This window comes from Oryctolagus cuniculus, chromosome 16 (genome assembly GCF_964237555.1).
Source record: "Oryctolagus cuniculus chromosome 16, mOryCun1.1, whole genome shotgun sequence".
Classification (NCBI taxonomy): Eukaryota; Metazoa; Chordata; class Mammalia; order Lagomorpha; family Leporidae; genus Oryctolagus; species Oryctolagus cuniculus.
In genome coordinates this window covers 60,543,362-60,567,196 of record NC_091447.1, presented here as the reverse complement: position 1 = coordinate 60,567,196, position 23,835 = coordinate 60,543,362, and the positions used below count along the sequence as shown (strand labels likewise).

The window sequence follows — 23,835 nt, the reverse complement described above, 5'->3', positions numbered from 1 at the left end:
GCCACATTCTGTCCCGGTTGCCCCTCTTCCAGGCCAGCTCTCTGCTGAGGCCCGGGAGTGCAGTGGAGGATGGCCCAAGTGCTTGGGCCCTGCACCCCATGGGAGACCAGGAGAAGCACCTGGCTCCTGCCATCGGATCAGCGCGGTGCACCGGCCGCAGCGGCCATTGGAGAGTGAACCAACAGCAAAGGAAGACCTTTCTCTCTGTCTCTCTCTCTCACTGTCCACTCTGCCTGTCAAAAAAAATTAAAAAAAAAAAAAAAAGTAAAGAGTTGAGAGCGGAGCTGGAAGAGGCAGTCCTCGTCCGTTCCCGCCTGCAGCAGCTCAGAGCTCACACGCCCACTGCTGGGTGGACGGGGAGTGCAGTGTGGGGTTGTGTGCTGTGGGGCCGTCAGGGCCCGGACACACGACGGGGCTCCCCCACTGCCTCCCTGAACTGGAAACACGACGGGGCTCCCACACTGCCTCCCCGAACCGGAAACACGGCGGGGCTCCCACACTGCCTCCCCGAACCGGAAACACGGCGGGGCTCCCACACTGCCTCCCCGAACCGGAAACACGACGGGGCTCCCACACCTGCCTCCCCATGCGGGAGCCAACGTGAAGACCACACGTGGGCCACGCCTCCACTCCTGGCGTGCTCAACGGCTGTCAAGTGCGTGCGACAGAGAGCAGAGTGGCTGTGTGTGTGTGTTGGGGGGGGGCTGTTCCTTTGGTACCGGAGTTCCCATGGGGGAAGGCAGGAGACGCCGTGGAGACGGGCAGTGCCACGAATGTGCCGCGGAACTGTGCACCGGCAGGTGCCTCAGATGGCAAGGTTCGCGTCCCGGGAATTTGCCGCCATGAAAGAGTGTAGAGAAGGCCCCTGTAGGGTCTCGTCGTCCAAGAGCAGCCGTTAGGGAAACAGCAAGGAGGGTGGGACTCGCGGGCGGACCGCTTTTCCCCGTGGGCAGAGTTACTGGCTGAGTAATGAGTGTTGAAGGGACGTTAGACGTGCCCCTGTGTGTGCCCCTGCATGCGTGCCCCTGCGTGTGAGCAGCCTGTGTGTGCCCCTGTGTGTGAGCAGCCTATGCATGCCCCTGCATGTGTGCTCCTGTGTGTGCCCATGCGTGTGCCCCTGCATGTGTGAGCAGCCTGTGCGTGCCCCTGCGTGTGAGCAGCCTGTGTGTGAGCAGCCTGTGCGTGCCCCTGCGCGTGTGCCCCTGCGTGTGAGCAGCCTGTGTGTGCCCATGCGTGTGCCCTGTGTGTGAGCAGCCTGCGTGTGCCCCTGCGTGTGAGCCCTGTGTGTGAGCAGCCTGTGTGCCCCTGCGTGTGTGCCCCTGTGTGTGCCCCTGCATGTGAGCAGCCTGCGTGTGCCCCTGCATGTGTGCCCCTGTGTGTGAGCCCGTGTGTGAGCAGCCTGCGCGTGCCCCTGCGTGTGTGCCCATGCGTGTGAGCCCGTGTGTGCCCCTGCGTGTGTGCCCCTGCGTGTGTGCCCCTGCGTGTGTGCCCATGCGTGTGAGCCCGTGTGTGCCCCTGCGTGTGTGCCCCTGCGTGTGTGCCCGTGTGTGAGCAGCCTGTGTGTGCCCGTGTGTGAGCAGCCTGTGTGTGCCCCTGCGTGTGTGCCCGTGTGTGCCCATGCGCGTGCCCCTGCGTGTGAGCAGCCTGTGTGCCCCTGCGTGTGTGCCCCTGCGTGTGTGCCCGTGTGTGCCCCTGCGTGTGAGCCCCTGCGTGTGCCCCTGCGTGTGTGCCCCTGCGTGTGTGCCCCTGTGTGTGAGCAGCGTGTGTTCTGAGGCCAGGGGAGCAGTGAGGAATCGGGACTCGGTGCTCATACGCAGAGACCCGCAGCGGTGCCCGGCAGCACGGAGCACCCAGAAGGCCCAGGGCCGTGCGGGGGTCACAGCCTGCACAGTGGGGGGAGTGAGTGGGGCGGTGGGGGGCTGCACACCGGGAGTGAGTGGGGCGGTGGGGGGCTGCACACTGGGAGTGAGTGGGGCGGTGGGGGGCTGCACGCCGGGAGTGAGTGGGGCGGTGGGGGGCTGCACGCCGGGAGTGAGTGGGGCGGTGGGGGGCTGCACGCCGGGAGTGAGTGGGGCGGTGGGGGAGTGGATTCGTCGACCAGGACGCCGTGACCGCGAACGGGGAGCTCAGCGTCCTGGAGACGTCCCTCTGCCACGACTCAGCCCGCGAGATGCGCGTGCGAAGCACACAGGGACCTCCATGAGACTCGCCGTGCTGAGTCTGTGCTTGTGGTGTCCGAAAGGCGAAGTTCAGACATAGTCTGTCCAGGGCTTCACTCCCCCAGCGGCTGCAGGGGCCTGGGCGGGGTCAGGCTGAAGCCGGGAGCCAGGAACCCCAGCCGGGTCTCCCACGCGGGTGCAGGGGTCCCAGGACGTGGGCCATCACTGCCGCACCAGCAGGGAGCCGGATGGGAAGCCGAGCAGCCGGGACTCGAACTGGCGCTCTGACAGAGGCAGGCGTCACGTGCTGGCTTACCTGCACGGCGCCACCCCCAGAGACCCGGCTCGACCCCGCTGTGGTTTTGTACATCATGGCAAGCGTCACACGCGTCCCGGGTGGCATCAGGGGTCACAGGCGTTCACCAACACTGATTGTGCCGACAGCCGCTGTCCTGCACCAGGGCTTCCGGGAGGCGGCCACCGCACTCCCTGTGCACAAGCTCGGGCCTCCATGGCCACACTGGGATTTGGAGATCTGTGTTTCCAGATTAGAAACCTCCGAAGTTTACACTCACACGCAGCAGGGCAGAACTCAAACCCAAAGAGACCTCGGGATCGGGCCTTTCACCATCGCCCCACGCACCACGCGGAGCGTTCACGGCCGACCAGAAAGCTTTATTATCAGAGCCTGGCAGGGTGTCCGCGTGGCTCCCAGGCGTGCAGGCAGCGCCCGGCCAGTTGTTAGGTCCCCTGGGGAGAGAGGAGGGGAAAACCCAGCTGGACGCCCCCACCCGGGGCTGCCCTGGGCCCGGGCCTTGAAGATGCACAGCCTGTGGGTCCTGGGAGGGTCCTTGGGCTTCAGGACGCGGAGCCAGGCGAGGGCGCCCCCCACCAGCTGCACGGCCAGGAAACGGACCTCCCGCAGATGCAGGCCAGTGGGACCTTGCTCTTGGAAGCTGCAAGAGGAGAGACACAGCTGTAACGCGGTCCGTTCTCGGCAGGCAGGTCCACCAGTGGTCCTCCTGAGCGAGCGGGTCTGTTTATAAACTGTCCTCAGCCCCAGAGCCCTCCCAGAGAGCCGTGGAGCGGCGTCTTCCAAGGAAGACATGGGGCCACGCCACTCACGCAACTAAAACTTTCCGAGTAGCTACGTTAAAAAAAGGAACAAGTAAAATTAATTTCACTAAGTTCTGTCGCTTCTCGGCCTCTAGGCTAAGATCAAGTGTAGTCTCTCTTCTGCTCTTAGCAGCTTACTGAGTTCCGTGTAACAGTAGGACGCCCCAAACATTATCGCCTCAACATGTGATCAAGTCTTAAAAGAATACTATTTCTATATTGGTTTTTTTTTTCTTCCTCCCGAGCCTTGGAAACCCAGCGTGTGTTTTCCCTGACGGCACACCTCAATTCAGACGGGCCTCGCGCTGGACAGGGCCCGGCAGGGGTCCACTCCCGACCCCACACTCGCGCACTAGTCGCTCGCTCAACCGCAAAATGGAATTGGAAATACCGCAAAATATGGGGAGCGGCGCGTGTGATGTGTTGAAGGGGACCCATCCCCAAGACCCTGGCCAGTGGAGGGCTGACACAGCGAGCAGGGGCTGCAGGTCCAGGGTGCACCTGCTGGAAGTCCTGGCCCCAGGCCAGCCCAGGGTGGCTGAGCCAGCGCGACTGGTGTCCTCATGGGAAGGGGCTGTTTAGACACGGACACAGAGCCACCTGGAGAGAAGACAGCCCCCCCCAAGCCACGGAGGGGCCACCGCAGCCAGCGCCTCGGCCTCAGACAGGACTCCAGGACGATCCTTCCTGTTGTGGGAGCCCCCTCCACGCCCGACTCTGAGAAGACCACCACAGTGGGGCCGGCTGGGGCGTCAGAAGGCCACGGTGTGCCCAGGCGAGAGCTGCACGCGGCCCCTGGGCTGCAGCAGTGACTCGAGGTGTCACAGAGGGCCCCCGTGGACTGGGGTGGGGGAGGGGAGACGTGGTGGGGCCAGGAGCTCAGTCCACGCTCTGAGCGCCGCCTGATGCCGAGTCGGTGGGAAGCCGCACTTGGGCCCTGCGTGTCTGAGAAAGGCCTCTGAGAGCCACGGTGGACAGGACAAAGCAGGAAGCACGGGCAGTTGGTGTGGGGGGTTTGCATGCCCCACCACGGCCCTGCTGGAGGGAACCGAGCCCACCGCAGCCGCCTGTGTGCATACGTGCGTGCGTGGCCTCTGCGGCTCTGCTCCCGGCCCTCCTGCCCCCGGGGGCTGCCACGCCTGGCACTGGCTCCTCACCTCCGGGACAGCGGGAGCCGCGCTCACTGGTAGAGACTCTCGATCTGCTGCTTGTACTTCTGCGTTATGAAATGCCTCTTAATTTTTGTCGTCGGACCTGACAGGAAAGGAGAAATCGTTAGGTCGTGCAGAGGGAAGAGCCAAGCAGGTGACTGGTCCCAGGGTGGGGGGCCGGCTCTGCACGCGAGGAGAGGCCCACACCCCCGGGGCTGTGGTGAGGCGTGCAGCTGCATGCCCAGTGGGGAGGTCCTCTGGCCCCATTTCACAGCTGAGCAAACTGAGGCTTGAGGAGGGCCGGGTCCTGTGAGGTCGACTCAAACGTGGGGGTTCTCTGCTCTACCACCCAAGGCTTCCACAGCCTCTGGGTCACCCCCAGCTCTGGACTCCCCTCCAGAGGTCTCGAAGAACCCCAGGAGGACGGCGTCTTTGACTCAGACGAAAAGATGGAGGGTCCAAGGGGCAGCGCCACCCACTTGTCCTGGCTCCCATTCCCAAAGCGCAGCCCAGCAGAGGCAGGAAGCCCCGGAGAGCGTCCAGGGAAGCCGGGGCCCCACCCCTCTGTCTGGAGGGAGCCCTCCCCTGGCGACGACAGACTCCAAGGACAGCTTCAGACTGCGCCATTGGTGTAGGCACAGACAGCCTGGTGTGGCTTGGATGTGGTTCGTCCCCCAGAGTGTCACGTGTTGGAAGCTCAGGCCCCAGGGTGGCCGGGCAGGACCCAGCGGGAAGGTCGTGGGGTCACTGGGATCACCGCCCTGGGCTTCTGGAGAGAGTCCTCTTGAGGTCGGGGCTGACCGCGAGTCCCTGGCCGCCTGCTTCAAGATGGCATCCCCCCCGCACCCGCACCCGCACCTGCACCGCCGGCTGCTCTGGGGCCCTCGCCACGCTGTTTGGACTTCTCGGGTATAACCACGTGGTCACACAAAAGCAGACCAGTACTTGGGCTGGACATGGGGGCAATGGCGAGCCCCACGAGACAGGTCGGGTGCTGAGGACCACCTGAGCCAGGGTGGTTAGGGCAGGGCTGCTGTGCGGAGGCGGCCTGGACCGCAGAAGGGGCCGTCAGCATCCCGACCCCGGTCCCTGGCTGGTCCCCCTCCCCGGAAAGGAGACCTCCCTGCAGAGCCCTTGGGAACCCGGACGCAAGCAAAGGAGCAGTCCCAGCGTCACGGCCGCCGGCCCTCCGGCCTGCTCACCTAGCTCCCCGCCGGGGATGGAGAAGTCCTTCTCCAAGATCATCCACCTCCGGATCTTCTGCGCATCGGAGATGGCTTCCTGGTTCACGGCGTCCATGCCCTGCTGGATGGCCGTGTGGACCAGCGGGTCCCGCAGCCGCACGACCTCCGTGACGGTGCTGGCCTGGCTGCCCAGGGCTCGGCAGAAGTTGATGACCTCTGGGCTCAGCTTGTCCAGGGGCTCCCCGCTCATCCAGTCGGTCTCACACTGCCCCAGGACGCCCGCCCGCGTCAGCACACGTGGCCCCGGCCCCGCCTCTCCTCCGCCCGGACACGCGCGCGGCCCCGCCTCTCCTCCCCCCACCCCGGCCACGCGCACGGCCCCGGCCCCGCCTCTCCTCCTCCCGGCCACGCGCGCAGCCCCGGCCCCGCCTCTCCTCCCGGCCACGCGCGCGCAGCGCTGGGGCGGCCCGCGGGCGTCACCTTCAGCGTCAGCAGCATGCTCAGGAACTTGGCCCTGTCCCCCACCAGCACGGCGTGGCTGACGATGGGGATCTTGTGCTTCACCAGGGCCTCGATGGGCGCCGGGGACACGTTCTCCCCGCCCGCGGTGATGAGGATTTCTGCAACACAGGCCCACTTGGCACCCCGCCCCCTCGGGGAGCCAAGGACAGGTGCTGGCGCGGACAAGCCGAGAGCTCCTGCCCCTCCTCCCACTCCACCTCCCACCTCCACCTGCTTCCCCGAGCCCTGGCCTGGGCTCCCCCAAAGGGCCCTTCTGTGGCCCCGCCCCGTCTCCCGAAGGGTCTGACTCCAGCCTGGGGGGTGTGTGTGCAGCTGACTCCAAGGAGGAACCTATGGCCGGCGCCACCGTTCACTAGGCTAATCCTCCACCTTGCGGCGCCAGCACACCGGGTTCTAGTCCCGGTCGGGGCGCCGGATTCTGTCCCGGTTGCCCCTCTTCCAGGCCAGCTCTCTGCTGTGGCCAGGGAGTGCAGTGGAGGATGGCCCAAGTGCTTGGGCCCTGCACCCCATGGGAGACCAGGAGAAACACCTGGCTCCTGCCATCAGATCAGCGCGGTGCGCCGGCCGCATCACGCCAGCCTCGGCGGCCATTGGAGGGTGAACCAATGGCAAAGGAAGACCTCTCTCTCTCAGTCCACTCTGCCTGTCAAAAAAAAAAAAAAAAAGGAAGGAACCTCCCCGTGGCAACAGCGCCCCCTCCTGTCCATCGCCTGCCCTTTGTCCCTCCACCGAGACCCCCCCCCCGACCTTGACCTAGGATTTTGCACGGAGAGCTTGACCTTGGCCTTTAACAGAGTTTATCGGAAAATGGAATTCAAACATAAGTTTCTTTTGTTCTCTCTCAATTGCTCTGCCTTTGAAATAAATCAAGTAAATCTTTATGTATTTATTTTTTTTTAAAGATTTAACTTATTTATTTGAAAGTCAGAAATAGAGAGAAGGGGAGAGAGGTCTTCCAGCTGCTGGGTCACTCCCCAAATGGCTGCGATGGCCAGAGCTGCGCTAGGCTGAGCCAGGAGCCAGGAGCTTCCTCCAGGTCTCCCACACGGGGGCAGGGGCCCAAGGACTTGGGCCATCTTCTACTGCTTTTCCAGGCCATTAGCAGGGAGCTGGATCAGAAGTGGAGCAGCCAGGACTCGAACCAGTGCCCATATGGGATGCTGACACCGTAGGTGAAGGCTCCTTTTTTTTTTTTTTTTTGATATCCACTCAGAGGATCTTCAGAAAGCTCGTGGAAACATGGACTATACAAACTGTAGATTTCAAAATCTTTTGGCAACAAAATAAATGTATCAGTGGACATCTAGCTTAGCAGTAAAGACGCCCACATCCCACGTCGAGGGCCTGGGTTCGAGTCCTGGCTCCGGCTCCTGACTGCGGCTTCCTGTGGAGGCCGACCCCGGGAGGCAGCAGCGAGGGCTCAGGTGTTGGGTTCCTGCCGCCCACAGGGGAGACCCGGATGGGGTTCTCGGCTCCTGGCTTGGGCCTCCTGGTTGCGGCAGGTGTTTGGGATGGGAACCCCGAGTGGGAGCTCTGTCTGTCTCTCTGCCTCTCAAATGAACATGTATATAAACTAAATGAACTTCTCTCTCAACTCCATCTTTGGAAGCAGTAATGATCAGGATGGGAGAGCAGGCCCCCATGGTGCGGCCTGGCCACCGACTCCTGGCCGGCGTGGCAAGGGGTGGGTCCTCGGGGCAGCTCCTCCCACTCTCTGCCGGACATGTGGCTGGGATGAGGTGGGTCCCAAGGAGGCACACGTGACCAGGTCAGACCAGCCAGCGTTTCTCTCTGAAAGGGTTCTCAGGGGAATCCAGGACTGTTGAGCCTCAAACTGTTGGGAAGCTAGCACAGACTTAACCCTGGGGGCGGGAGGTGGACCCCGACTTCTGGAAGGCCTTTATAAGGATGGCATCAGCACAGAGGAATTCTCGGGATGCAAGGAGAGAGATGTTCCCTGGGTGTCGAGTTGGCACCTGGATCCAGCCATGCCTGACGCAGGCAGTCGCGTTGAGCCAACCGTTGTGCCTTTGCACTCTGTCCCTCGCCTCAGGAAAGAAGCTGACACAGCCCGTATACTGAACAGCCTGCCTAGTCAGGCTCAGCCACACCTGGGAGTCCACGCGTCCTCCGTGGCTCTTCCCGGGCCACAGATGAGGGACAGCAACAGCGACGCCGTCCTGCCGACCCAGAGGGCTGAGCACGGGGAAAGCTGGCTGATCCCCGCTCTCTGTCATTCACTTAGCCCCGGGCTAACCCTCGCTCCTCTGAAGTCCCCTCCACGTGCAGACAGCACAAGGGAGAGCCCCGGTCCCGGATCCGTCCTAGGTGGTGCACGGTGTGTGTGTAGTGACCGGCAGGGACAGAGCCAGCCGTGCGGGGAGGGGCCCTGCGGAGCCCCGCCCCTCGGTACCTTTGATGCGGCCGGTGATGTAGAGGAAGCCCTGGTTGTCCACGCGGCCCAGGTCCCCGGAGTGCAGCCAGCCCTCCTCGTCGATGACCTCCGCGGTGGCGCTCTCCATGTCCAGGTAGCCCATGAAGACGTGGCGGCCCCACAGGCACACTTCCCCGACCCCGTTGTTGTTCTGCTGGGACACCATGTTCTTGCAGCCGCTCATGACCTTCCCGCAGCTGCGGGCACAGGGAACGCGCTCAGGGCGCTGCCTGCACCGCAGCCCAGCCCCCCACCCCCACCCCCGCCACGGGGCGCAGCGGGCGGACGCAGGCGGTGTCCTCGTGGCCATCAGTTGGAGTCCCGGCTGCTCCTCTTCCGATCCAGCTCCCTGCTGTGGCCTGGGAGAGCCGTGGAGGACGGCCCAAGTGCCTGGGCCCCTGCACCCCCGTGGGAGACCCGGGTGGAGCTCCTGGCTCCTGGCTTCAGCCTGGCCCAGCCCTGGCTGTTGTGGCTGTCTGAGGAGTGAGCCAGTGGATGGAAGACCTCCCTCTCTGTAACTCTTTCAAATAAAATAGTAACAACAACAACAACAGCATTAAATCTTCTTAAAAATTCACAAGTAAATGGGATTAAAAGACATCGGGTTAAAAAGGCCTTGAAATGCATGCACGGTGTTTTTTTGCACACTTTGCAAATCTGGGGGCCAAAAATGAATGCATCTTTTGACCCTATTTTTTCCACAGACTTTTAAAGATTTACCTTATTTTTTTTGAAAGGCAGAGTTATAGAGAAAGAGGGAGAGGCAGAGAGAGAGAGAGAGAGAGAGAGAGAGAGAGAGAGGTCTTCCATCCGCTGGTTCACTCCCCAAATGGCCGCCAGGACTGAAGCCAGCAGCCAGGAGCCAGAGCTGCTTCTGGGTCTCCCATGCGGGTGCAGGGGCCCAAGCACTTGGGTCATCGTCCGCTGCTTTCCCAGGCCACAGCAGGGAGCTGGATCGGAAGAGGAGCAGCCGGGCTTGGACAAGTGCCCACATGGGATGCCGGTGCTGCAGGCGGTGGCTCTACCCGCCGCGCCAGAGCGCCGGCCCCTCCATGAGCTTTCTGAAGCCCCCTCATGTTTGGGAGTCGTAAAATGTGCTCAGCAGAAGCCCCCCGCCTCCTAGCACCGACACGGGGCGACGCGCGAGGACGGAACCCCCGCCCCACGTGGGACGGCTCCTTGGGGACCGCAGGCCTCTCCCAGCAGTACAGCTCGCCCACGGCCCGCGAGGGCGGTCTTAGGGCACTGCGACATCTCACGCGGGTAAAGGAGCCCACAGCCTTAGGAATAAGTGAGGAGATTCCCCCAGAGAGACCTGGGACCTACAAATGACTTCCTTAGACTTTCATGTCAAAGGCGCTCTAGAAATGTCCCAAACACAGAGTCTGTAGAGGACAGAAATTCAACCACACAAATTCCTGTACAGCAAAACAAGCAAAAAACCATAATTATGAACAAAAATACCAAAGACAAACCAAGAAGTAAAATATTTGCAACTCTTATGAAATACAAAGGCTGGTTTTCTCCCTATGTAAAAAGCACCGACAAATAAATAATAATTGATCATCTAGTTTTTCAAGTGGGCAGGTAATTTAGAGGGAAAAAGTTACAAATGGATTTAAGTGTAGCAGAAGATTTTTTTTTTCGCTCTCAAAGTAAAAGGAATGTAATTGAAAGTTGGGACACCATCTATCACCACTTGGTTTAGCAAAATATATTATGTACATGTAGAGCATTCTCTTTAGCATTGTTTGTAGGAATAACTGCTGGGAAACTTTAAGCCCAAACATCTACCAATAAAGGGGACCCAATTTAGTAAAAACTGTGGTATGTCCATTCAGTGGAATACTACGCAGCTATTAAAAAGGAGGCGGGTGCTTACATTCATAAGCTCAGAACCCCTCACTAGCCAAGTCCATCTGCTTCCTGAGCTCAGAAGGCCTAAGTCCAGAATGTGTGGAAGTTGGTGTTCCGAGTCTGGTCACTTGGATCACCCCAGGTGATCTGGTTCCCAAGTTCCCAGCAAGCCAGGGGGGCTGAGAGGAGAGTCAGATCTGTGACAAGGAAGATGCTTCCGTTTGGGATAACAGAATGAGGATACTTCAGAAAGTCCACGGGAAACAGAGTTAGAGGTTAAGTTCATCGTGGTGCGGGAAAAATGGGAATCCAGGCAAACGCAGGGTCTTTGGAAAGTTCTTGGAAAATGTGTGCTGTGAAAAATGCTGTGTGCACATTCTTGCATAAACTGTGTGTGTGTGTTTGTTGTTTGAAAAGCAGAGAACGAGACAAAGACAGAGGGGAATCTCCCATCTGCCGGTTCACTACCCAGAAGCCTGTAACAGCCAGGGCTGGGTCCTCCTGAAGCCAGGAGCCCAGAACGCAAGTCGGGTCCCCCAGGTGGGTGGCCGGGACCCTCCCTCCCCCCTCCCTCCCTCCCTCCCTCCTTCCCTCTCTCCCTCTCCCTCTCCCTCTCTCTCTCCCTCTCTCTCTCCCTCCCTCCCTCCCTCCCTCTCTCCCTCTCTCCCTCTCCCTCTCCCTCTCTCTCCCTCCCTCCCTCCCTCCCTCCCTCCCTCTCTCCCTCTCTCCCTCTCTCTCCCTCCCTCTCCCTCCCTCTCCCTCTCCCTCTCCCTCTCCCTCTCCCTCTCCCTCTCTCTCTCTCTTTCAGATAGATAAATCTTGAAAACATACTGAAGATAGAGGCCACTTGTACCTTTCTTCCCTGGACAGGACAGTGTCTCTAATCTCTAGGGAATGACTCTTTGGTTTTGAAGTTTAGTGGGCCTTTGGGTTTGCACAGGAAACATCCCAGGAGGGGGCGAGAGGTGAAGGCAAGGGCAGGGGAGGGCTTTGCCTGATCCGGAAGGTTCCCCGCGCGGTGGCGTCCTTGGCCAGAACATGCGTGACCGGAGACAGCCAGGTCTGGGATGGCAGCCAGGCCGGCGAGGTGAGGGGGGCCAGGGAGAGGTGGGGGGGGGTCGGGGGAGGCCCAGCCGGGGTCTGTGGGCAGCTTGGCTCTCAGGCCGGGAGTCCCGCTCGCCTCCGACGCGCGGCTGTGGAATGTGAGCTCGGGAGAAGGCTGGAGAGGGGTTGGGGAGGGGCTGCGGTAGGGGCCCCGGGAAGTACACGCGGAGGTGCGCTGGCAGGTGACACCCAGGGGGCGGCCAGGGAACGTCCTGGCGGCCGGACCCCCCCACCCCCACCCCGGCTCTGACCAAGCAGGGCTTCCCCCGGCCTGGGGAGACCCAGGCTGGGCGGCGGGGGAGCGTGGAACCTTCTAGAAGCCTCGTCTTGGCGCAGGGGCCCAGCCGTCTTCCCGTGCTGCCCCCCGCGCCACGCCAAGGCTGGGTTCCTCCCGAGGCCAGCACCTGAGGAGCCGGTAGTTGTGCTGGGTGGACACAGTGTGCGGCCCGGCGCTCTCGCTCAAGCCGTACATCTCGCCGATGGGGATGTCCAGGCTCAGGAAGAACTCGGAGGTCTCAGGGGCCAGGGCCGCGGCCCCGCTGATGAAGTAGTGGCAGCGGTCCAGGCCCAGGGAGCTCCGCACCTTGCTGAACACCAGGGCCTTGGCCATGCGGTAGCTCACCATGTTGTCATGTTTCCTGGGAGGGGAGGCGGCGAGAGAGGGGCGTCGCGGGGCCGGGCCGGGGTCTCCTCCCCGCGCCCCCGCCCCCCCCCCCGGGCCGCACCTACCCCATCATCTTGCGCGTGTTGACCCTCAGGCCGACGTTCTTGGCCCACGAAAACACCTTCTTCTTCAGGCCCGAGGACTTGCTCACGCTCTGCGCGATCGTCTCGTGCATCTTCTCCCAGATGCGGGGCACCCCCAGGAACGCCGTGGGCCTCACCTCCTGCAGAGTCTTGACCAGGGAGCCCTGCGCGGCCCCGACAGGACACGGCGTCACCGGGCAACGCCGCGCGCAGCCCGCCCTCCGCCGACTGGCCGAGGGCAGCAGCCTGGGGGCCGGCCGGGGGCTGCTCAGCCGCGCGTCCCTGGGACTGGGCGGAGCGCGGCGAGGCTTTTTGGGAAGGGGACGTGCCGGGTCACATGGCTGTCGGCCATTTGGAGAAGCTCCTGGCTCTGGCTGCGGCCTAGCCCAGCGCTGGCCATTGAGACCATTTGAGGAGTGAACCAGCGGATGGAAGATTCTCTCTCTCTCTCTCTCTCTCTCTCTGCCTCTCTCACTGTAACTCTGACCACAAAGGAAACAGGAAAGCCACAGAGCCAGGAGAAAGAATTCACGAGGCGTGCATTTCCTAAAGGATGCGTAGCCACAATACATATAAAGAACCCCCAAAACTCAGCACTAAGATGAGTTGGACAACCGAATCCGAACACAGGCCCAAGACCTGAGGAGACGTCCCATCCGAGAGCTGCCAGGGCGCCGGGCACGCTGCCGGCCACCGCAGGGATGGAGACACCCTGCACCCCTGGAGGGACGCCTTGCAGCCCCTCCCAGCGGAGACTCGGATTCAGACGGCCACAGCAGGTGCAAGGGGGCGTGGGATGAACAGCGCTTCCACCCACGTGAGCCCCGCCGTCTCCTCAAACGTCGGAGACGCCTCTGTCCCCACTCAGTAGACAACTGGGATGTGTTGGCACTGTTTGGGGCTGATGAGAAATGTGGGGAAGGAGAAACGTCTCAGGCCCGGCAGGTAAAGGGTGAACCCTGTGGATCCGGTCAGAGCGGACGGTGTTTACTGGGAACTCAGTGTCTCAGCGTGGAGGATAGGGGCCGGGAGAGTGGCCGGCGCCGGCCAAGCCGGGAACTAAGTGAGAAGATGGAGCCAGCCGGACGTAGAACAGTGTGGAGAACCTTCTAGAAAGACGGGCAAAGGCCCTGAGATTTAACCTGCGCGAGGAGGAGTGTGGGAAGCAGAATCACGGCCCCCACCCCGAAGATGCTGGCAGTCTGACCCTGGGCCCTGTGCAGTCGGCGTCTCGTGGGTCATCCTGCACAACTTGGGTGGCCCCATGCCAGGACAGAATCTGTGTAGGAGGGAGGCGGGAGGGGCAGAGCCGGGACATGGGTGATGGAAGACAGAGCGAGGGGGGCAGGAGGCAGCGTGGGGACCTAGCACGAGGGGAGCATCTGAAGGGAAATCCCAGAGTGCTCTCTGGCTCTGTAAGGTCTGCGCGGGCCAGACAGAGGAGGAATAAACGCTTTGGCTCATGTGACCACCTGGGTGAAGGGATAATAATACCAATAAAAGCCAGAGACCCCAGGACATGGAAAGTCCAACCAGGAGTGAGGACGGCTTGTAGACAGTGCTGCTTGTCCCCTTCGAATCCCCAGGCCCACGGTCCCTGTTTTCCCGGGAAGCATCCCTACTCAGAGATGCCCAGGAAGCCACACTCCTTTCAGGTGTGTGGTCTGCAGCCAGTGACTGCCCGAGGAGAGCTCCGGGCTGCCGTCCGTGCCCCAAAGCTTCCAGTGGGGTCTGTCTGGGGTTGAGATGCAGCTGAATTCACTGGGCTTCTCATCCTGCCCGGCTCTCCGTGCTTCCTTACGGTTTTCACCCAAGAACTGCCCCCTCCACACTCAATAAAGCACAATCCCTACCCCCCCCCCCCATCTCAGGTCCTGCTTCTAGAGGTCCCAACCTAGGACAGTCTGAAACAAAAGCCCGTCCAGCCCAGGGCAGAAGGATGCAGGAAATCGGAAATAAATAAGTAGCAGTGGGTATTTGACCATTTGGAAAACACCAGTGAGCACTGGCAGGCATGCACAACCTCCCCCAGTGGGGGAAAAAAAAAAGGCAACTACCAATTCCGTGAAAAACCTAAAGTTGTATGAGACAGGAAATGTAATCCTACGGGAAACTGCTTGGCTCAGTGAACTAAGAGTGGTTCCCCTTGCGTGGATGGCGTGGAGGGAGGAGGCCAGCGCCTCACCTGCCCCAGCTAAAGGAACAGCTAATGTTTTAATAGTCAAAATACATCAATCAAGAAAAGATGATGTCACACACGCAAACCACTGGAGATCCAGGAAGGCAGGTCCCTAAGGCTGGGAGTGGGACACCACTGTTCCCACAATAGGCTGAAAACCTCTCCTCCCGTCAGCCCTTGGGGCCAGGTGTGCTTTGGGGTTTGGACTCATCCGGCCTCAGCAGGCCTGTTCCGTCTTTGCTGCAGTCCTCCAGCAGCTCTGGAAAGCGCTAGAATCCGTCATGCTGATACTCCTGCAGTCAGACAGAGGCACATTCCCGCCAACGGGATAAAATGAGGGCCTGTGTCCTGCCAGTCTGGGCCAGTCCTGAGTGCCAAGAACTCTGGGCTTTTGGAGCCTTTTCGATTTGGGAATCCTGAATTAAGGGGGAAAAAAAAAAAGACCCACATCCACACACACACACATACATGTTACTACTACTGTCATTCAGCTGTTCTGTGTGCAACCCACACAGCCATACATAGATGCCCTGACTTGGGTAAAGGTAACAGTGGCAAGACTGTGGCCAGTGCTGTTAACAGGATAAAAGGGCGGGGGAGGACTCCGTAGGCCTGAGACTTCGCAAGGCGTCTGTCCAGTGAATGAGCCCTTCTCCCACCCCCCGGCCACTCAAGGGTGCCTACCTTGAGCGCATCTGACTGAGCAAAGTAGGTGAGGCCTCCGATCTTGATGGGCAGCCAGATGTCCATCATCTGCGCTGCGATGTGGCTGAGGGGGAGGTAGCTGACCACCACCTCCTGCTTGCCCAGCGTGCTTGTCAGGCCCAGGTCCCTGGCCAAAGTCCCGGCTAGCCAGGTGATCTAGAACACAGGAGAGGGTCCAGGGAGTGGAGGGCCAGCTCACTGATCCGAGAAGCTGGTCGCGATGTGCGTGCTGGGCCGAGGGGAGTCTTCACGGGGAGCGATGCTTCGCCTTTCAGCCGGCCCAGGCGGAAGCCAGGAGCCAGGAACAATATCCTGGCCTCCCGCGTGCATGGCAGGGGCCCACGCACTCGAGCCCTCCCCAGCCGCCTTCCCAGGCCATTCACGGGGGCGGGATCAGAAGTGGAGTAAGCAGGACTCGAACAAGTAGCCCCCGAAGAGATGGCTTAACCTGCTGAGCGCAGCACTGGGCTCTGTCATTTAAAACACGGGGCTCCCGCCCTGCAGCTAACGTGTTCCTTGCTGCGTGACCTTGGCCTGGCTTCCATGTCCTCATTTGGAAAGCAGCGCCCCCGCCCCGGGAAAACGGCTGGAAAGTGTGAAACCTGCGCCGCGGTGCGTGGAGTGCACGGAGCATGCAACTCACACACTCGCAAGTTCTCCTGACGACAGCCGGAGGCGCCGTCCAGTGCAGGTTCTGCCAGCTGGGGGCCCAGGTCCCCACCCGTGGAGCCGTCCCTGCCATCAGGACGTGACTCCCCCCCACCCCGCCCCGCCAGGCCGGCCCCACCCACTTCCTGTGGTTTGCGTAGCTGGCGTTTCCTACGCTTTCTGTAAGTGAAGCCGTCAGGCAGGCATCCGCCTCGCTCGTTCCTAACGGTGACCTCAGCTCCTGTCGGTGTCGGGTTTGGCCTGCACGTGGACCAGCACAGCCGGCCCTCCGTGTCCGCGAATCCCGCATCCACGGAGCCGACCGACCGTAGGCTGCGAACGTTTGCAGGAAGCAATGGCACCTAGGCTGGACGTGTCCGGACTTCTCTCTCTCTCTCTCTCTCTCGTCATTATTAAGCGTTCCTGACGCAAAAACCCAAACTCTGAATCCCTGCGAGCGCTGACACGGATGCCCCCGAGTGGAAAATTCCACCCCTGACTCCGTGGAACGGGCACGTGAAAGACATTGTAGGAGAGAAGGGGCGTGAGTTTCATGCGTAGACGTGGCTGCTGCCCCAAGACAGCTCATGACGCAGTTGCAAATCTACTGAGATCTGGTGCGGGGGGTGGATCGAAACGGAAACCCACTCTGGTCCCCTGCATTTTGGACAAGGGACAGTGAAGCCGTACAACGACTACACAGCAGTGACGTCTGTTAGGTAAGGGAGGAGTCAAGGGAGGGTTTAGTCTACGGGAAGGTGTGACGGCTTCTGTGTGAACACTGCACCGTTTCCTGCGGGGGTACCTGGGGTCTCCGGGGAGGCCTGGACCCCAGCCCCTGTGGGACGACTGTATACACTCCCTCCTGACGAACCGCGTTCCCTCATCCATAGGAACGTCCACGCTTCTGCGTTGCCCCGAAACACAGAACGGTGCTCCTCCACGTGCGCCCCTCACCATTCAGGTGTTTCTAGGCTTTGCACACACACTAATGCCTTCGATCTTCAGAGCCATTCACGGGGCCGACGCCTGTGGTGCAGCGGGTAAAGCCACCACCACTTGCAGTGCCAGCATCCCATACGGGTGCCGGTTCGCGTCCCGGCTGCTCCACTTCCCATCCAGCTCTCTGCTGATGGCCTGGGAAAGCAGTGGACGATGGCCCAAGGGCTTGGGTCCCTGCACCTGCGTGGGAGACCCCGAAGAAGCTCCTGGCTCCTGGCTTTGGACCAGCCCAGCTCCGGCCATTGTGGCCATTTGGGGAGTGAAACAGCAGATAGGAGACCCCTCTGTCTCTCAGCTCTGCCCCCCAAACCCTGGCTCTGCACCCCTGCGCTCTCCAACCCCCAAGGGGTGGTGGCACCTGCACCCCAGCCCCGGCTCCGGGGTGCGGGGCTTCGGCTTACGTTGTCGTGACTGAGCATGACTCCCTTGGGGCTGCCCGTGGTCCCTGAGGTGTAGATGATGATGGCACACTGATTGGCCCGCTGGCTCTCGATGAGCCGGTCCAGCTGCATGTCGGGAACGCTGTTGCCAAGTTCCATGAAGTCATCCCACTGTGGGCGGCAGACAGCAGAGGGTGGCCAGCCAGCCGGGGGAGGCTTCTTGCCCCACTCACACCGCGTCCCATCGGCTCTTCCGGACGCGAGATTCCCCCAGGAGGGGCTTAGACCTGGGGCCCCTCGCAGAAGCCCGGGGGTGTCTGCTGCCTGCCCTGCCACTTCCTGGAAGTGACCCACGGGACGGGGCACTCCCACAGCCCTGCCCCAGCTTCCGCCTTTGGAAGGGCATCGGCACCCAGCCCCACCTCGCGCCGCTCTGTGCGACCGCAGAGTTCACACAGGTGGCCCTGGGCACCTTCAGGGGCACCAAGACCCACGGGCGCTAAATCCCCCTGTACGGCCGTGCAGTGCCTGTGTCGCGCCCACACACACCCCGTGGACTACGTCCCGCAGGTGATGTGTAACCCGCCGCGGTGCTACCAGGAAGCAGTCAGTCCCGCGAATGCCCGAACACTGGGGCTCTGTGGGTCCCCTGTGACTTATCTGCCGCCTATGCACGTTCCACCGCCCACCCCAACTTCTTTTTTTTTTGTCTATTTAAGATAGACACATCCTCAGAGACAGACTGCGTCCATCCACCGCCCCACCCTTTCCTGCGCGCATAGACCGACCGGCTCCTCTGAGAATCCCCGCCCGCTTCATACATGTCCCCACCCTCTCCTGTGCTCACGCCCACTTTACATGGCCCCACCCACTCCTGTGCCCAGGCCCCGTCCTGATCATTCCCGCCCACTTCGTTTACATGTCCCCGCCCACTCCTGCACTCACCCCTACTTCCTTTACATGGCCCCACCCACTCCTGTGCCCAGGCCCCATTCCTGAGAATCCCCGCCCATTTCATTTACATGGCCCCACCCTCTCCTGCGCTCACACCCACTTCCTTTACATGGCCCCACCCACTCCTGGGCCCACACCCGTTCCTCTGAGAGTCCCCTCCCACTTCCCTTGCTAGGCCCCACCCACTTCCCCTGTCTCCGAAAGGCCACGCCCCCACACACTTACAGAATACAGGTTGGTATTTCTCTCTCTCATGGGTAGCTTGTACTGGACGATGGCTTTTAGGGTTTCCATTCTGGCTTCTGGGATCTGCAAGAAAGGTCTGGGTGGGCCTCTTGTCACCCCCCCCCAGGCCTGGGGGATCTGGAGGCCGGCCAGAGGGTCTTCAGCCTTCTCCCTGGCACAGCCCACAGGCCATCCTGGGCAGCTGGGCTCCCTGTGGGCGGCTTGCGGAGTCCACAGCAGGCACACGGGGGTGCAGATGCGGCTGGGCGAGGGACGGTGGCACAGGGGCCTGAACAAGCCCCTGCGCGGGGACGCAGGAGCGTTGTCCAGAGGGAAGGGGGGTGTTTAAGGAATGCGGGGGTCCCAGCATAGAACAGGCCCCAGGATGGAGCCGGCATTGGCCGCACCAGCCACGTGGGGACCCTGTGGGAGCGCCTGGTTCCTGGCTCCAGCCTGACCTAGCCCCAGCTATCTGTCTCTCTGTTGCTCTTCCAAATAAATAAATCTTTTAAAAAATGAAAGAAGTCAGAGAGGAGCCAGCTTTCACCACGTACAAAGAAACCTCACCCTAAAGTTTTACCGCAGAGCGAAAAAAAATGATGAACTGGGATTCCAGGCTGAGATTTAAAACATCAGCAGGGCCGGCGCAATGGCACATTAGGCTCGGCCTCTGCCTGCAGCGCCGGCATCCCATACGGGCACCGGTTCCTGTCCCGGCTGCCCCTCTTCCAATCCGGCTCTCTGCTATGGCCTGGGAAAGCAGTGGAAGATGGCCCAAGTGCTTGGGCCCCTGCACCTGCGTGGGAGACCTGGAGGAAGCTCCTGGCTTCAGATCAGCGCAGCTCCGGCCATTGTGGCCATCTGGGGAGTGAACCAGCGGATGGAAGATCTCTCTCTCTCTCTCTCTCTCTCTCTGGCTCTTTCTCTCTCTCTCTCTCTCTGGCTCTACCCCTCTCTGTAACTCTGTCTTTCAGATAAATAAATCTCAAACATAAAATCACACACCCAGGCCGGCGCCGTGGCTCAATAGGCTAATCCTCCACCTTGCGGCGCCGGCACACCGGGTTCTAGTCCCGGTCGGGGCGCCGGATTCTGTCCCGGTTGCCCCTCTTCCAGGCCAGCTCTCTGCTATGGCCAGGGAGTGCAGTGGAGGATGGCCCAGGTGCTTGGGCCCTGCACCCCATGGGAGACCAGGAAAAGCACCTGGATCCTGGCTCCTGCCATCGGATCAGCGCGGTGCGCCGGCTGCAGCGGCGGCCATTGGAGGGTGAACCAACGGCAAAGGAAGACCTTTCTCTCTGTCTCTCTCTCTCACTGTCCACTCTGCCTGTCAAAAAAAAAAAAAAAAAAAAAAAAAAAAAAAAAAAAAAGCGGAAACTGAAACTCCCCCTCCACCCTCTGCGCCCCGAAAGCAGCTTCCCCGGGGGCTACCATGGGCCCACTCTGTCACCAGCATCGCGCGGGAGCCGGAAGACACCTGGCTGGAGCCCCGCGGTCCCCCCGGGGGCGGCCTGGCTGCCGGTGTCGGGTTGGGCTTTACCGAAAGGATTTTCCGTAACTGTTGGTCATTTTCAACCAGCAAGATGTTCACCTTGGCATCGGCGATGACGTACTGACAAGCCTCAGCAGAGTTGGTGGCGTAAATACCAACACAGAGGCCCCTGGAAAGAGAAAACGCACGCAGGTGTGCGCCCCCGCAACGCACGCCTCCGGGTGAGAGTGGCCCGGAAGCCCAGAGAAGGGGGGAGGGTCCCAGGCAAATTCTGAGTTTGCAGTCCCCTTGCCCCACAACTTAACAGTGGTTTTTTTTGTTTGTTTGTTTTCTTTTTTTATTTTTTGACAGGCAGAGTGGACAGTGAGAGAGAGAGACAGAGAGAAAGGTCTTCCTTTGCCGTTTGGTTCACCTCCAATGGCCGCTGCAACCGGCGCACCGCGCTGATCCGATGGCAGGAGCCAGGTGCTTCTCCTGGTCTCCCATGGGGTGCAGGGCCCAAGCACTTGGGCCATCCTCCACTGCACTCCCGGGCCACAGCAGAGAGCTGGCCTGGAAGAGGGGCAACCGGGACAGAATCCGATGCCCCGACCAGGACTAGAACCCGGTGTGCCGGCGCTGCAAGGCGGAGGATTAGCCTAGTGAGCCGCGGCGCCGGCTTCCACAACTTAACAGTGATGAAACCCGGAATGATGAGACTGGCATGATGTCAGTCGTCCTGGGGACACTGACAGCACCCCGTTTTACAGAAGACGAAAGCAGGGGCCAGGCCAGCAGTGTTGCCTGCTCAGGGTCCCACAGCAAGGGAGTCTTAGCCACCACTCAGCTGCTGGAGGCGTCCCCGGGGGCTCTTCACCAGCAGTTCCCCGGGGCCAGTGGCGAGTGCTGCTCGGAGATTTTTGCCTTTTTACTTCTGAGTCTGAGACCCCCTGCCCAGCCCAGTGTCTCTGGGACGGCAGTGCCCTGCTGTTCGGCCCGGGGCAGGGCCGCCTTACCCTGCTAGGATGGCGCCAAGGGCGGCCACGGACCACTGCGTGGAGTTGAATCCCAGGATCCCGACGCCGTGGAAGCGCTCCAAGCCCAGCTGCGAGGGAAGCAGAGGCAGGGGCGCGCCGTCACGTCTGGGCCCCCACCCTCGTCCCGGGCTGCTTCCCCCTCTGCCGGCCCGTTGTGGGGGCGTCTGATCCCCCCACCCCTCATCCCAGGCTGCGAGGCTGGCCAAGAATCTAACGGAAGGCGTCAGTGTGCCGACACCTGAGACTGAGACACCACTGGTGCAGACAGAGTGAATCTCCAGTGATGTGTAGACTGATGTATGTCTCTTTTATAAAAGCATTATTTATGCATTTGCTATTTATTTGAAAGGCAGAGAGAGAGAGAGAGAGAGAGAGAGAGAGAGAGAAGGCTTCCATCTGCTGGCTTACTCTCCAAACGGCTGCAGCGGCCAGGGTTGGGCCAGGCTGGAGCCGGGAGCTCCATCCTGGTCTCCTCTGTGGGCGCCCTGGACCCAAGTCCTTGGGCCATCACTACTGTCTTTCAGCGGTCCCTGGGACGCATCCCGGGCGTGTGGAGGTCAGTCTGTGTGACCAGTAGGACGCGCGGCAGCAGTGACGCCCAGCGCCTTGGTCCCTGCCACCCGCGTGGGAGACCAGATGAGTTCCCAGCTCCTGCCTTAGTCTGGCCCAGCCCTGGCTGCTGTGGGCATTTGGGGAGGGAGCCAGCGGGTTGCAGGTGTCAGTCTTTCTCCATCTCCCTCCATCTCCATCTCTGCCTTCCAAATACACAATCAAGACACTGAGATAAGAGCTGGGGAACTGGGTGGCTGAGGGCCAGGGGTCCCGCCGAACGCTTCCCCGGTCGCCTTGCTGCCTGGCCCCGGATGGGGTGGGAGGGGCCGGAGCAGCAGCGGGCGGCCGTACCTTGATGAGGGCCCTGGCGGCCCTGCGGCAGGCCTCGTAGTACTGGTTAAAATTCAGGATCTCCCACTTCCTGCTGCTCTTGGACGCCAGCGCCGGGTAAGCGCCGAATCGGTTGACTGAGTTGCGAAAGAACTCGGGGATGGTCATGGGGGTCTCGTGGCCCGGCCCGTGCTTTGAGAGTCGCAGGAGGACCTCTCCGTCTCGCTGGACGGTCCACAGGCTGGGAGAGACTGCAGGCAGGCACCGGGGGCGTTGGAAGTGGAGCCGGGACTGGAAGCCAGGGCTGCGGGCGTCCCCCACGGTGGCTTCACCCCTGCCCCTAAGTGGTGGTTTTCCTTCTCCCTTGCGAAAGGGCAGCTTGGAGAAGGCGGCTGCCCGCGGCCACGGGAGGCCCCTCGGTCCAGCACGGCCGTGTGCGCACCGCTGTGGCCACACTGCGTGCACGTGGAGCAGCAGGGGCCAGACACTGCGCAAAGGAGGCCCCGCCCTACACTGTCCATCACCCGCCTGGGAGGAGTGGTCAGGTGGCCCCCAGAGGGTCAGGCACCTCGGCCAAGGCCTGAGGCTTGGGCCAAGGATGGCGCAGTCAGCCAGCCTCCCCGGCCCAGCGTACCTGGTGTTTTGCTTGCCTCTGTTGCATGGTCCTCGGCCTCCTCCTCTTGAGTCGCTGGGGGCTCAGGCTTCCCGGGCTCCACGGGACTGCTTTTCATACTACTGCAAGGCAAAGAGCAGGCCCCTGAGCAGGGCCGGCAGAGGGACCAGCTTCCATCCACTGCTCGTGTCTGCCGAGAACCCCGGGGGTGGATTCGTCATGCCTGCCCCGGGCTGAGCAGGAGAGGAGAGGGGTGGTGTGCCAGATGGCAGGGAGCTGAAGCAGTGCTCACCTGGGACGTCACCTGCTGTGCCCGACACCAGCTCCCGGCCCTAAGCTGTAAATTATCTCTAGGTGACTCCTAATGCTTGCTAACAATTACCTGTTGTTCGGTATACATGCAGCTTTCTGCTTTTTTAATTTAAAGATTCATTTTATTTCTTTGAAAGAGAGACAGAGAGAGAGAGACCTTCCATCCACTGACTTGCTCCCCAGATGGCGGCCAGCCCTCCAGGCGCTGCACGGAGCGCCTGTGGCTGCGGGATTTGCCTCGGGCTGCCCCCCCATGAGCTCAGGACCCGCACAACCTCGCCCCCCCCCCCCGGACTGCGCGTTGCGGGCGCAGCCTCCAGGTGGCGCTGTCCCCCAGGAGCGCTCCGGGGCCCCTGCAGGTGCGGGGTGGGGAGACGTTTCGCTGCCTCCTCCTGCCCCTGCCAAGTGGCCCCCTACCCCGGGGCCTGGCCAGCGCCCGAGCCACACAATCGTCTTTGTGAAGTTAGCCTGGCGAGCCCCGAGGGCGCATCATTCTGGAGCCGCAGGCAAGTGGCCGACGTGGGAGCGTGGGCTAGACGCAGAATTCCCGCGCGTCTCGCCTGGGTCTGGGTCCAGCTCCCTGCTCGCGCGCATTGCACCCTGGGAGGCAGCAGCAGGTGCGGGGCCTGTGCCACCCACGTGGGAGACCCGCATGGGATTCTGCGCTCCTGGCTTCGGCCTGGCACAGCCCTGGCTGTTGTGGCCATCTGGGCAGCGAACCAATGGACGGAAGATGCGTGTGTGTGTGTCTGTCTATTGCTCTTTCAAGCAGATGAAAATAAACTCTTTATAAAATAGGAAATTGCAGCTAACACGGCTAACGCTCCCGGCTCCAGCCCACTGAAAAGCGAGGAGAAGCGAGTTCAACAAGGGCGCTGAAGGCAAGATGGGGACTCGGGTCTCCGTAGCTTCCCGCCACCGCGTGCCCCACCCCCAGGCCCCGGCACCTGCCCCTCTTCATGAGGTAGGGTTTGGGCGGCCACGGTCAGGCATCAGGAGCTGTGACATCTGCCCCTCCCACGGAGACGGCGGACGGGCAGCCCCTCCCCTCCCCGGCCCTCGTCACCCTCCAGGGCTGGCCTGGACGCTGGTGGTGGAGGGAGGGCAGGAAGGTGGGCAGTTCCCCCCTCTCCAATAGGTCTTCTACCCCATT

At 61.5% G+C, this 23,835-nt stretch overlaps 1 protein-coding gene across 8 annotated transcripts in view; it reads right to left on the bottom strand.

The window, feature by feature from the left end:
• Positions 1-23,835, bottom strand: part of LOC138845617 (long-chain-fatty-acid--CoA ligase ACSBG2-like) — a 25,461-nt gene extending 1,626 nt beyond the window's left edge. Inside the window, exons 1-15 of one of the 8 annotated variants that reach the window (XM_070058731.1) lie at positions 23,630-23,835; positions 22,392-22,492; positions 21,779-22,008; positions 20,855-20,943; positions 19,908-20,028; positions 18,368-18,451; positions 17,210-17,359; positions 15,138-15,314; positions 12,257-12,438; positions 11,932-12,165; positions 8,546-8,763; positions 6,091-6,230; positions 5,629-5,875; positions 4,433-4,529; positions 2,814-3,115 (exon numbers count right to left, since the gene is read on the bottom strand). In XM_070058731.1, the coding sequence (XP_069914832.1) occupies positions 4,456-4,529; positions 5,629-5,875; positions 6,091-6,230; positions 8,546-8,763; positions 11,932-12,165; positions 12,257-12,438; positions 15,138-15,314; positions 17,210-17,359; positions 18,368-18,451; positions 19,908-20,028; positions 20,855-20,943; positions 21,779-22,008; positions 22,392-22,492; positions 23,630-23,643 (2,061 nt within the window). In that variant the 5' untranslated portion in view covers positions 23,644-23,835 and the 3' untranslated portion in view covers positions 2,814-3,115; positions 4,433-4,455. Of the gene's footprint in view, positions 1-2,813; positions 3,116-4,432; positions 4,530-5,628; positions 5,876-6,090; positions 6,231-8,545; positions 8,764-11,931; positions 12,166-12,256; positions 12,439-15,137; positions 15,315-17,209; positions 17,360-18,367; positions 18,452-19,907; positions 20,029-20,854; positions 20,944-21,778; positions 22,009-22,391; positions 22,493-23,629 lie in introns of those variants that run through there. The other 7 variants (XM_070058734.1, XM_070058735.1, XM_070058732.1 and 4 more) reach the window with 7 other exon arrangements.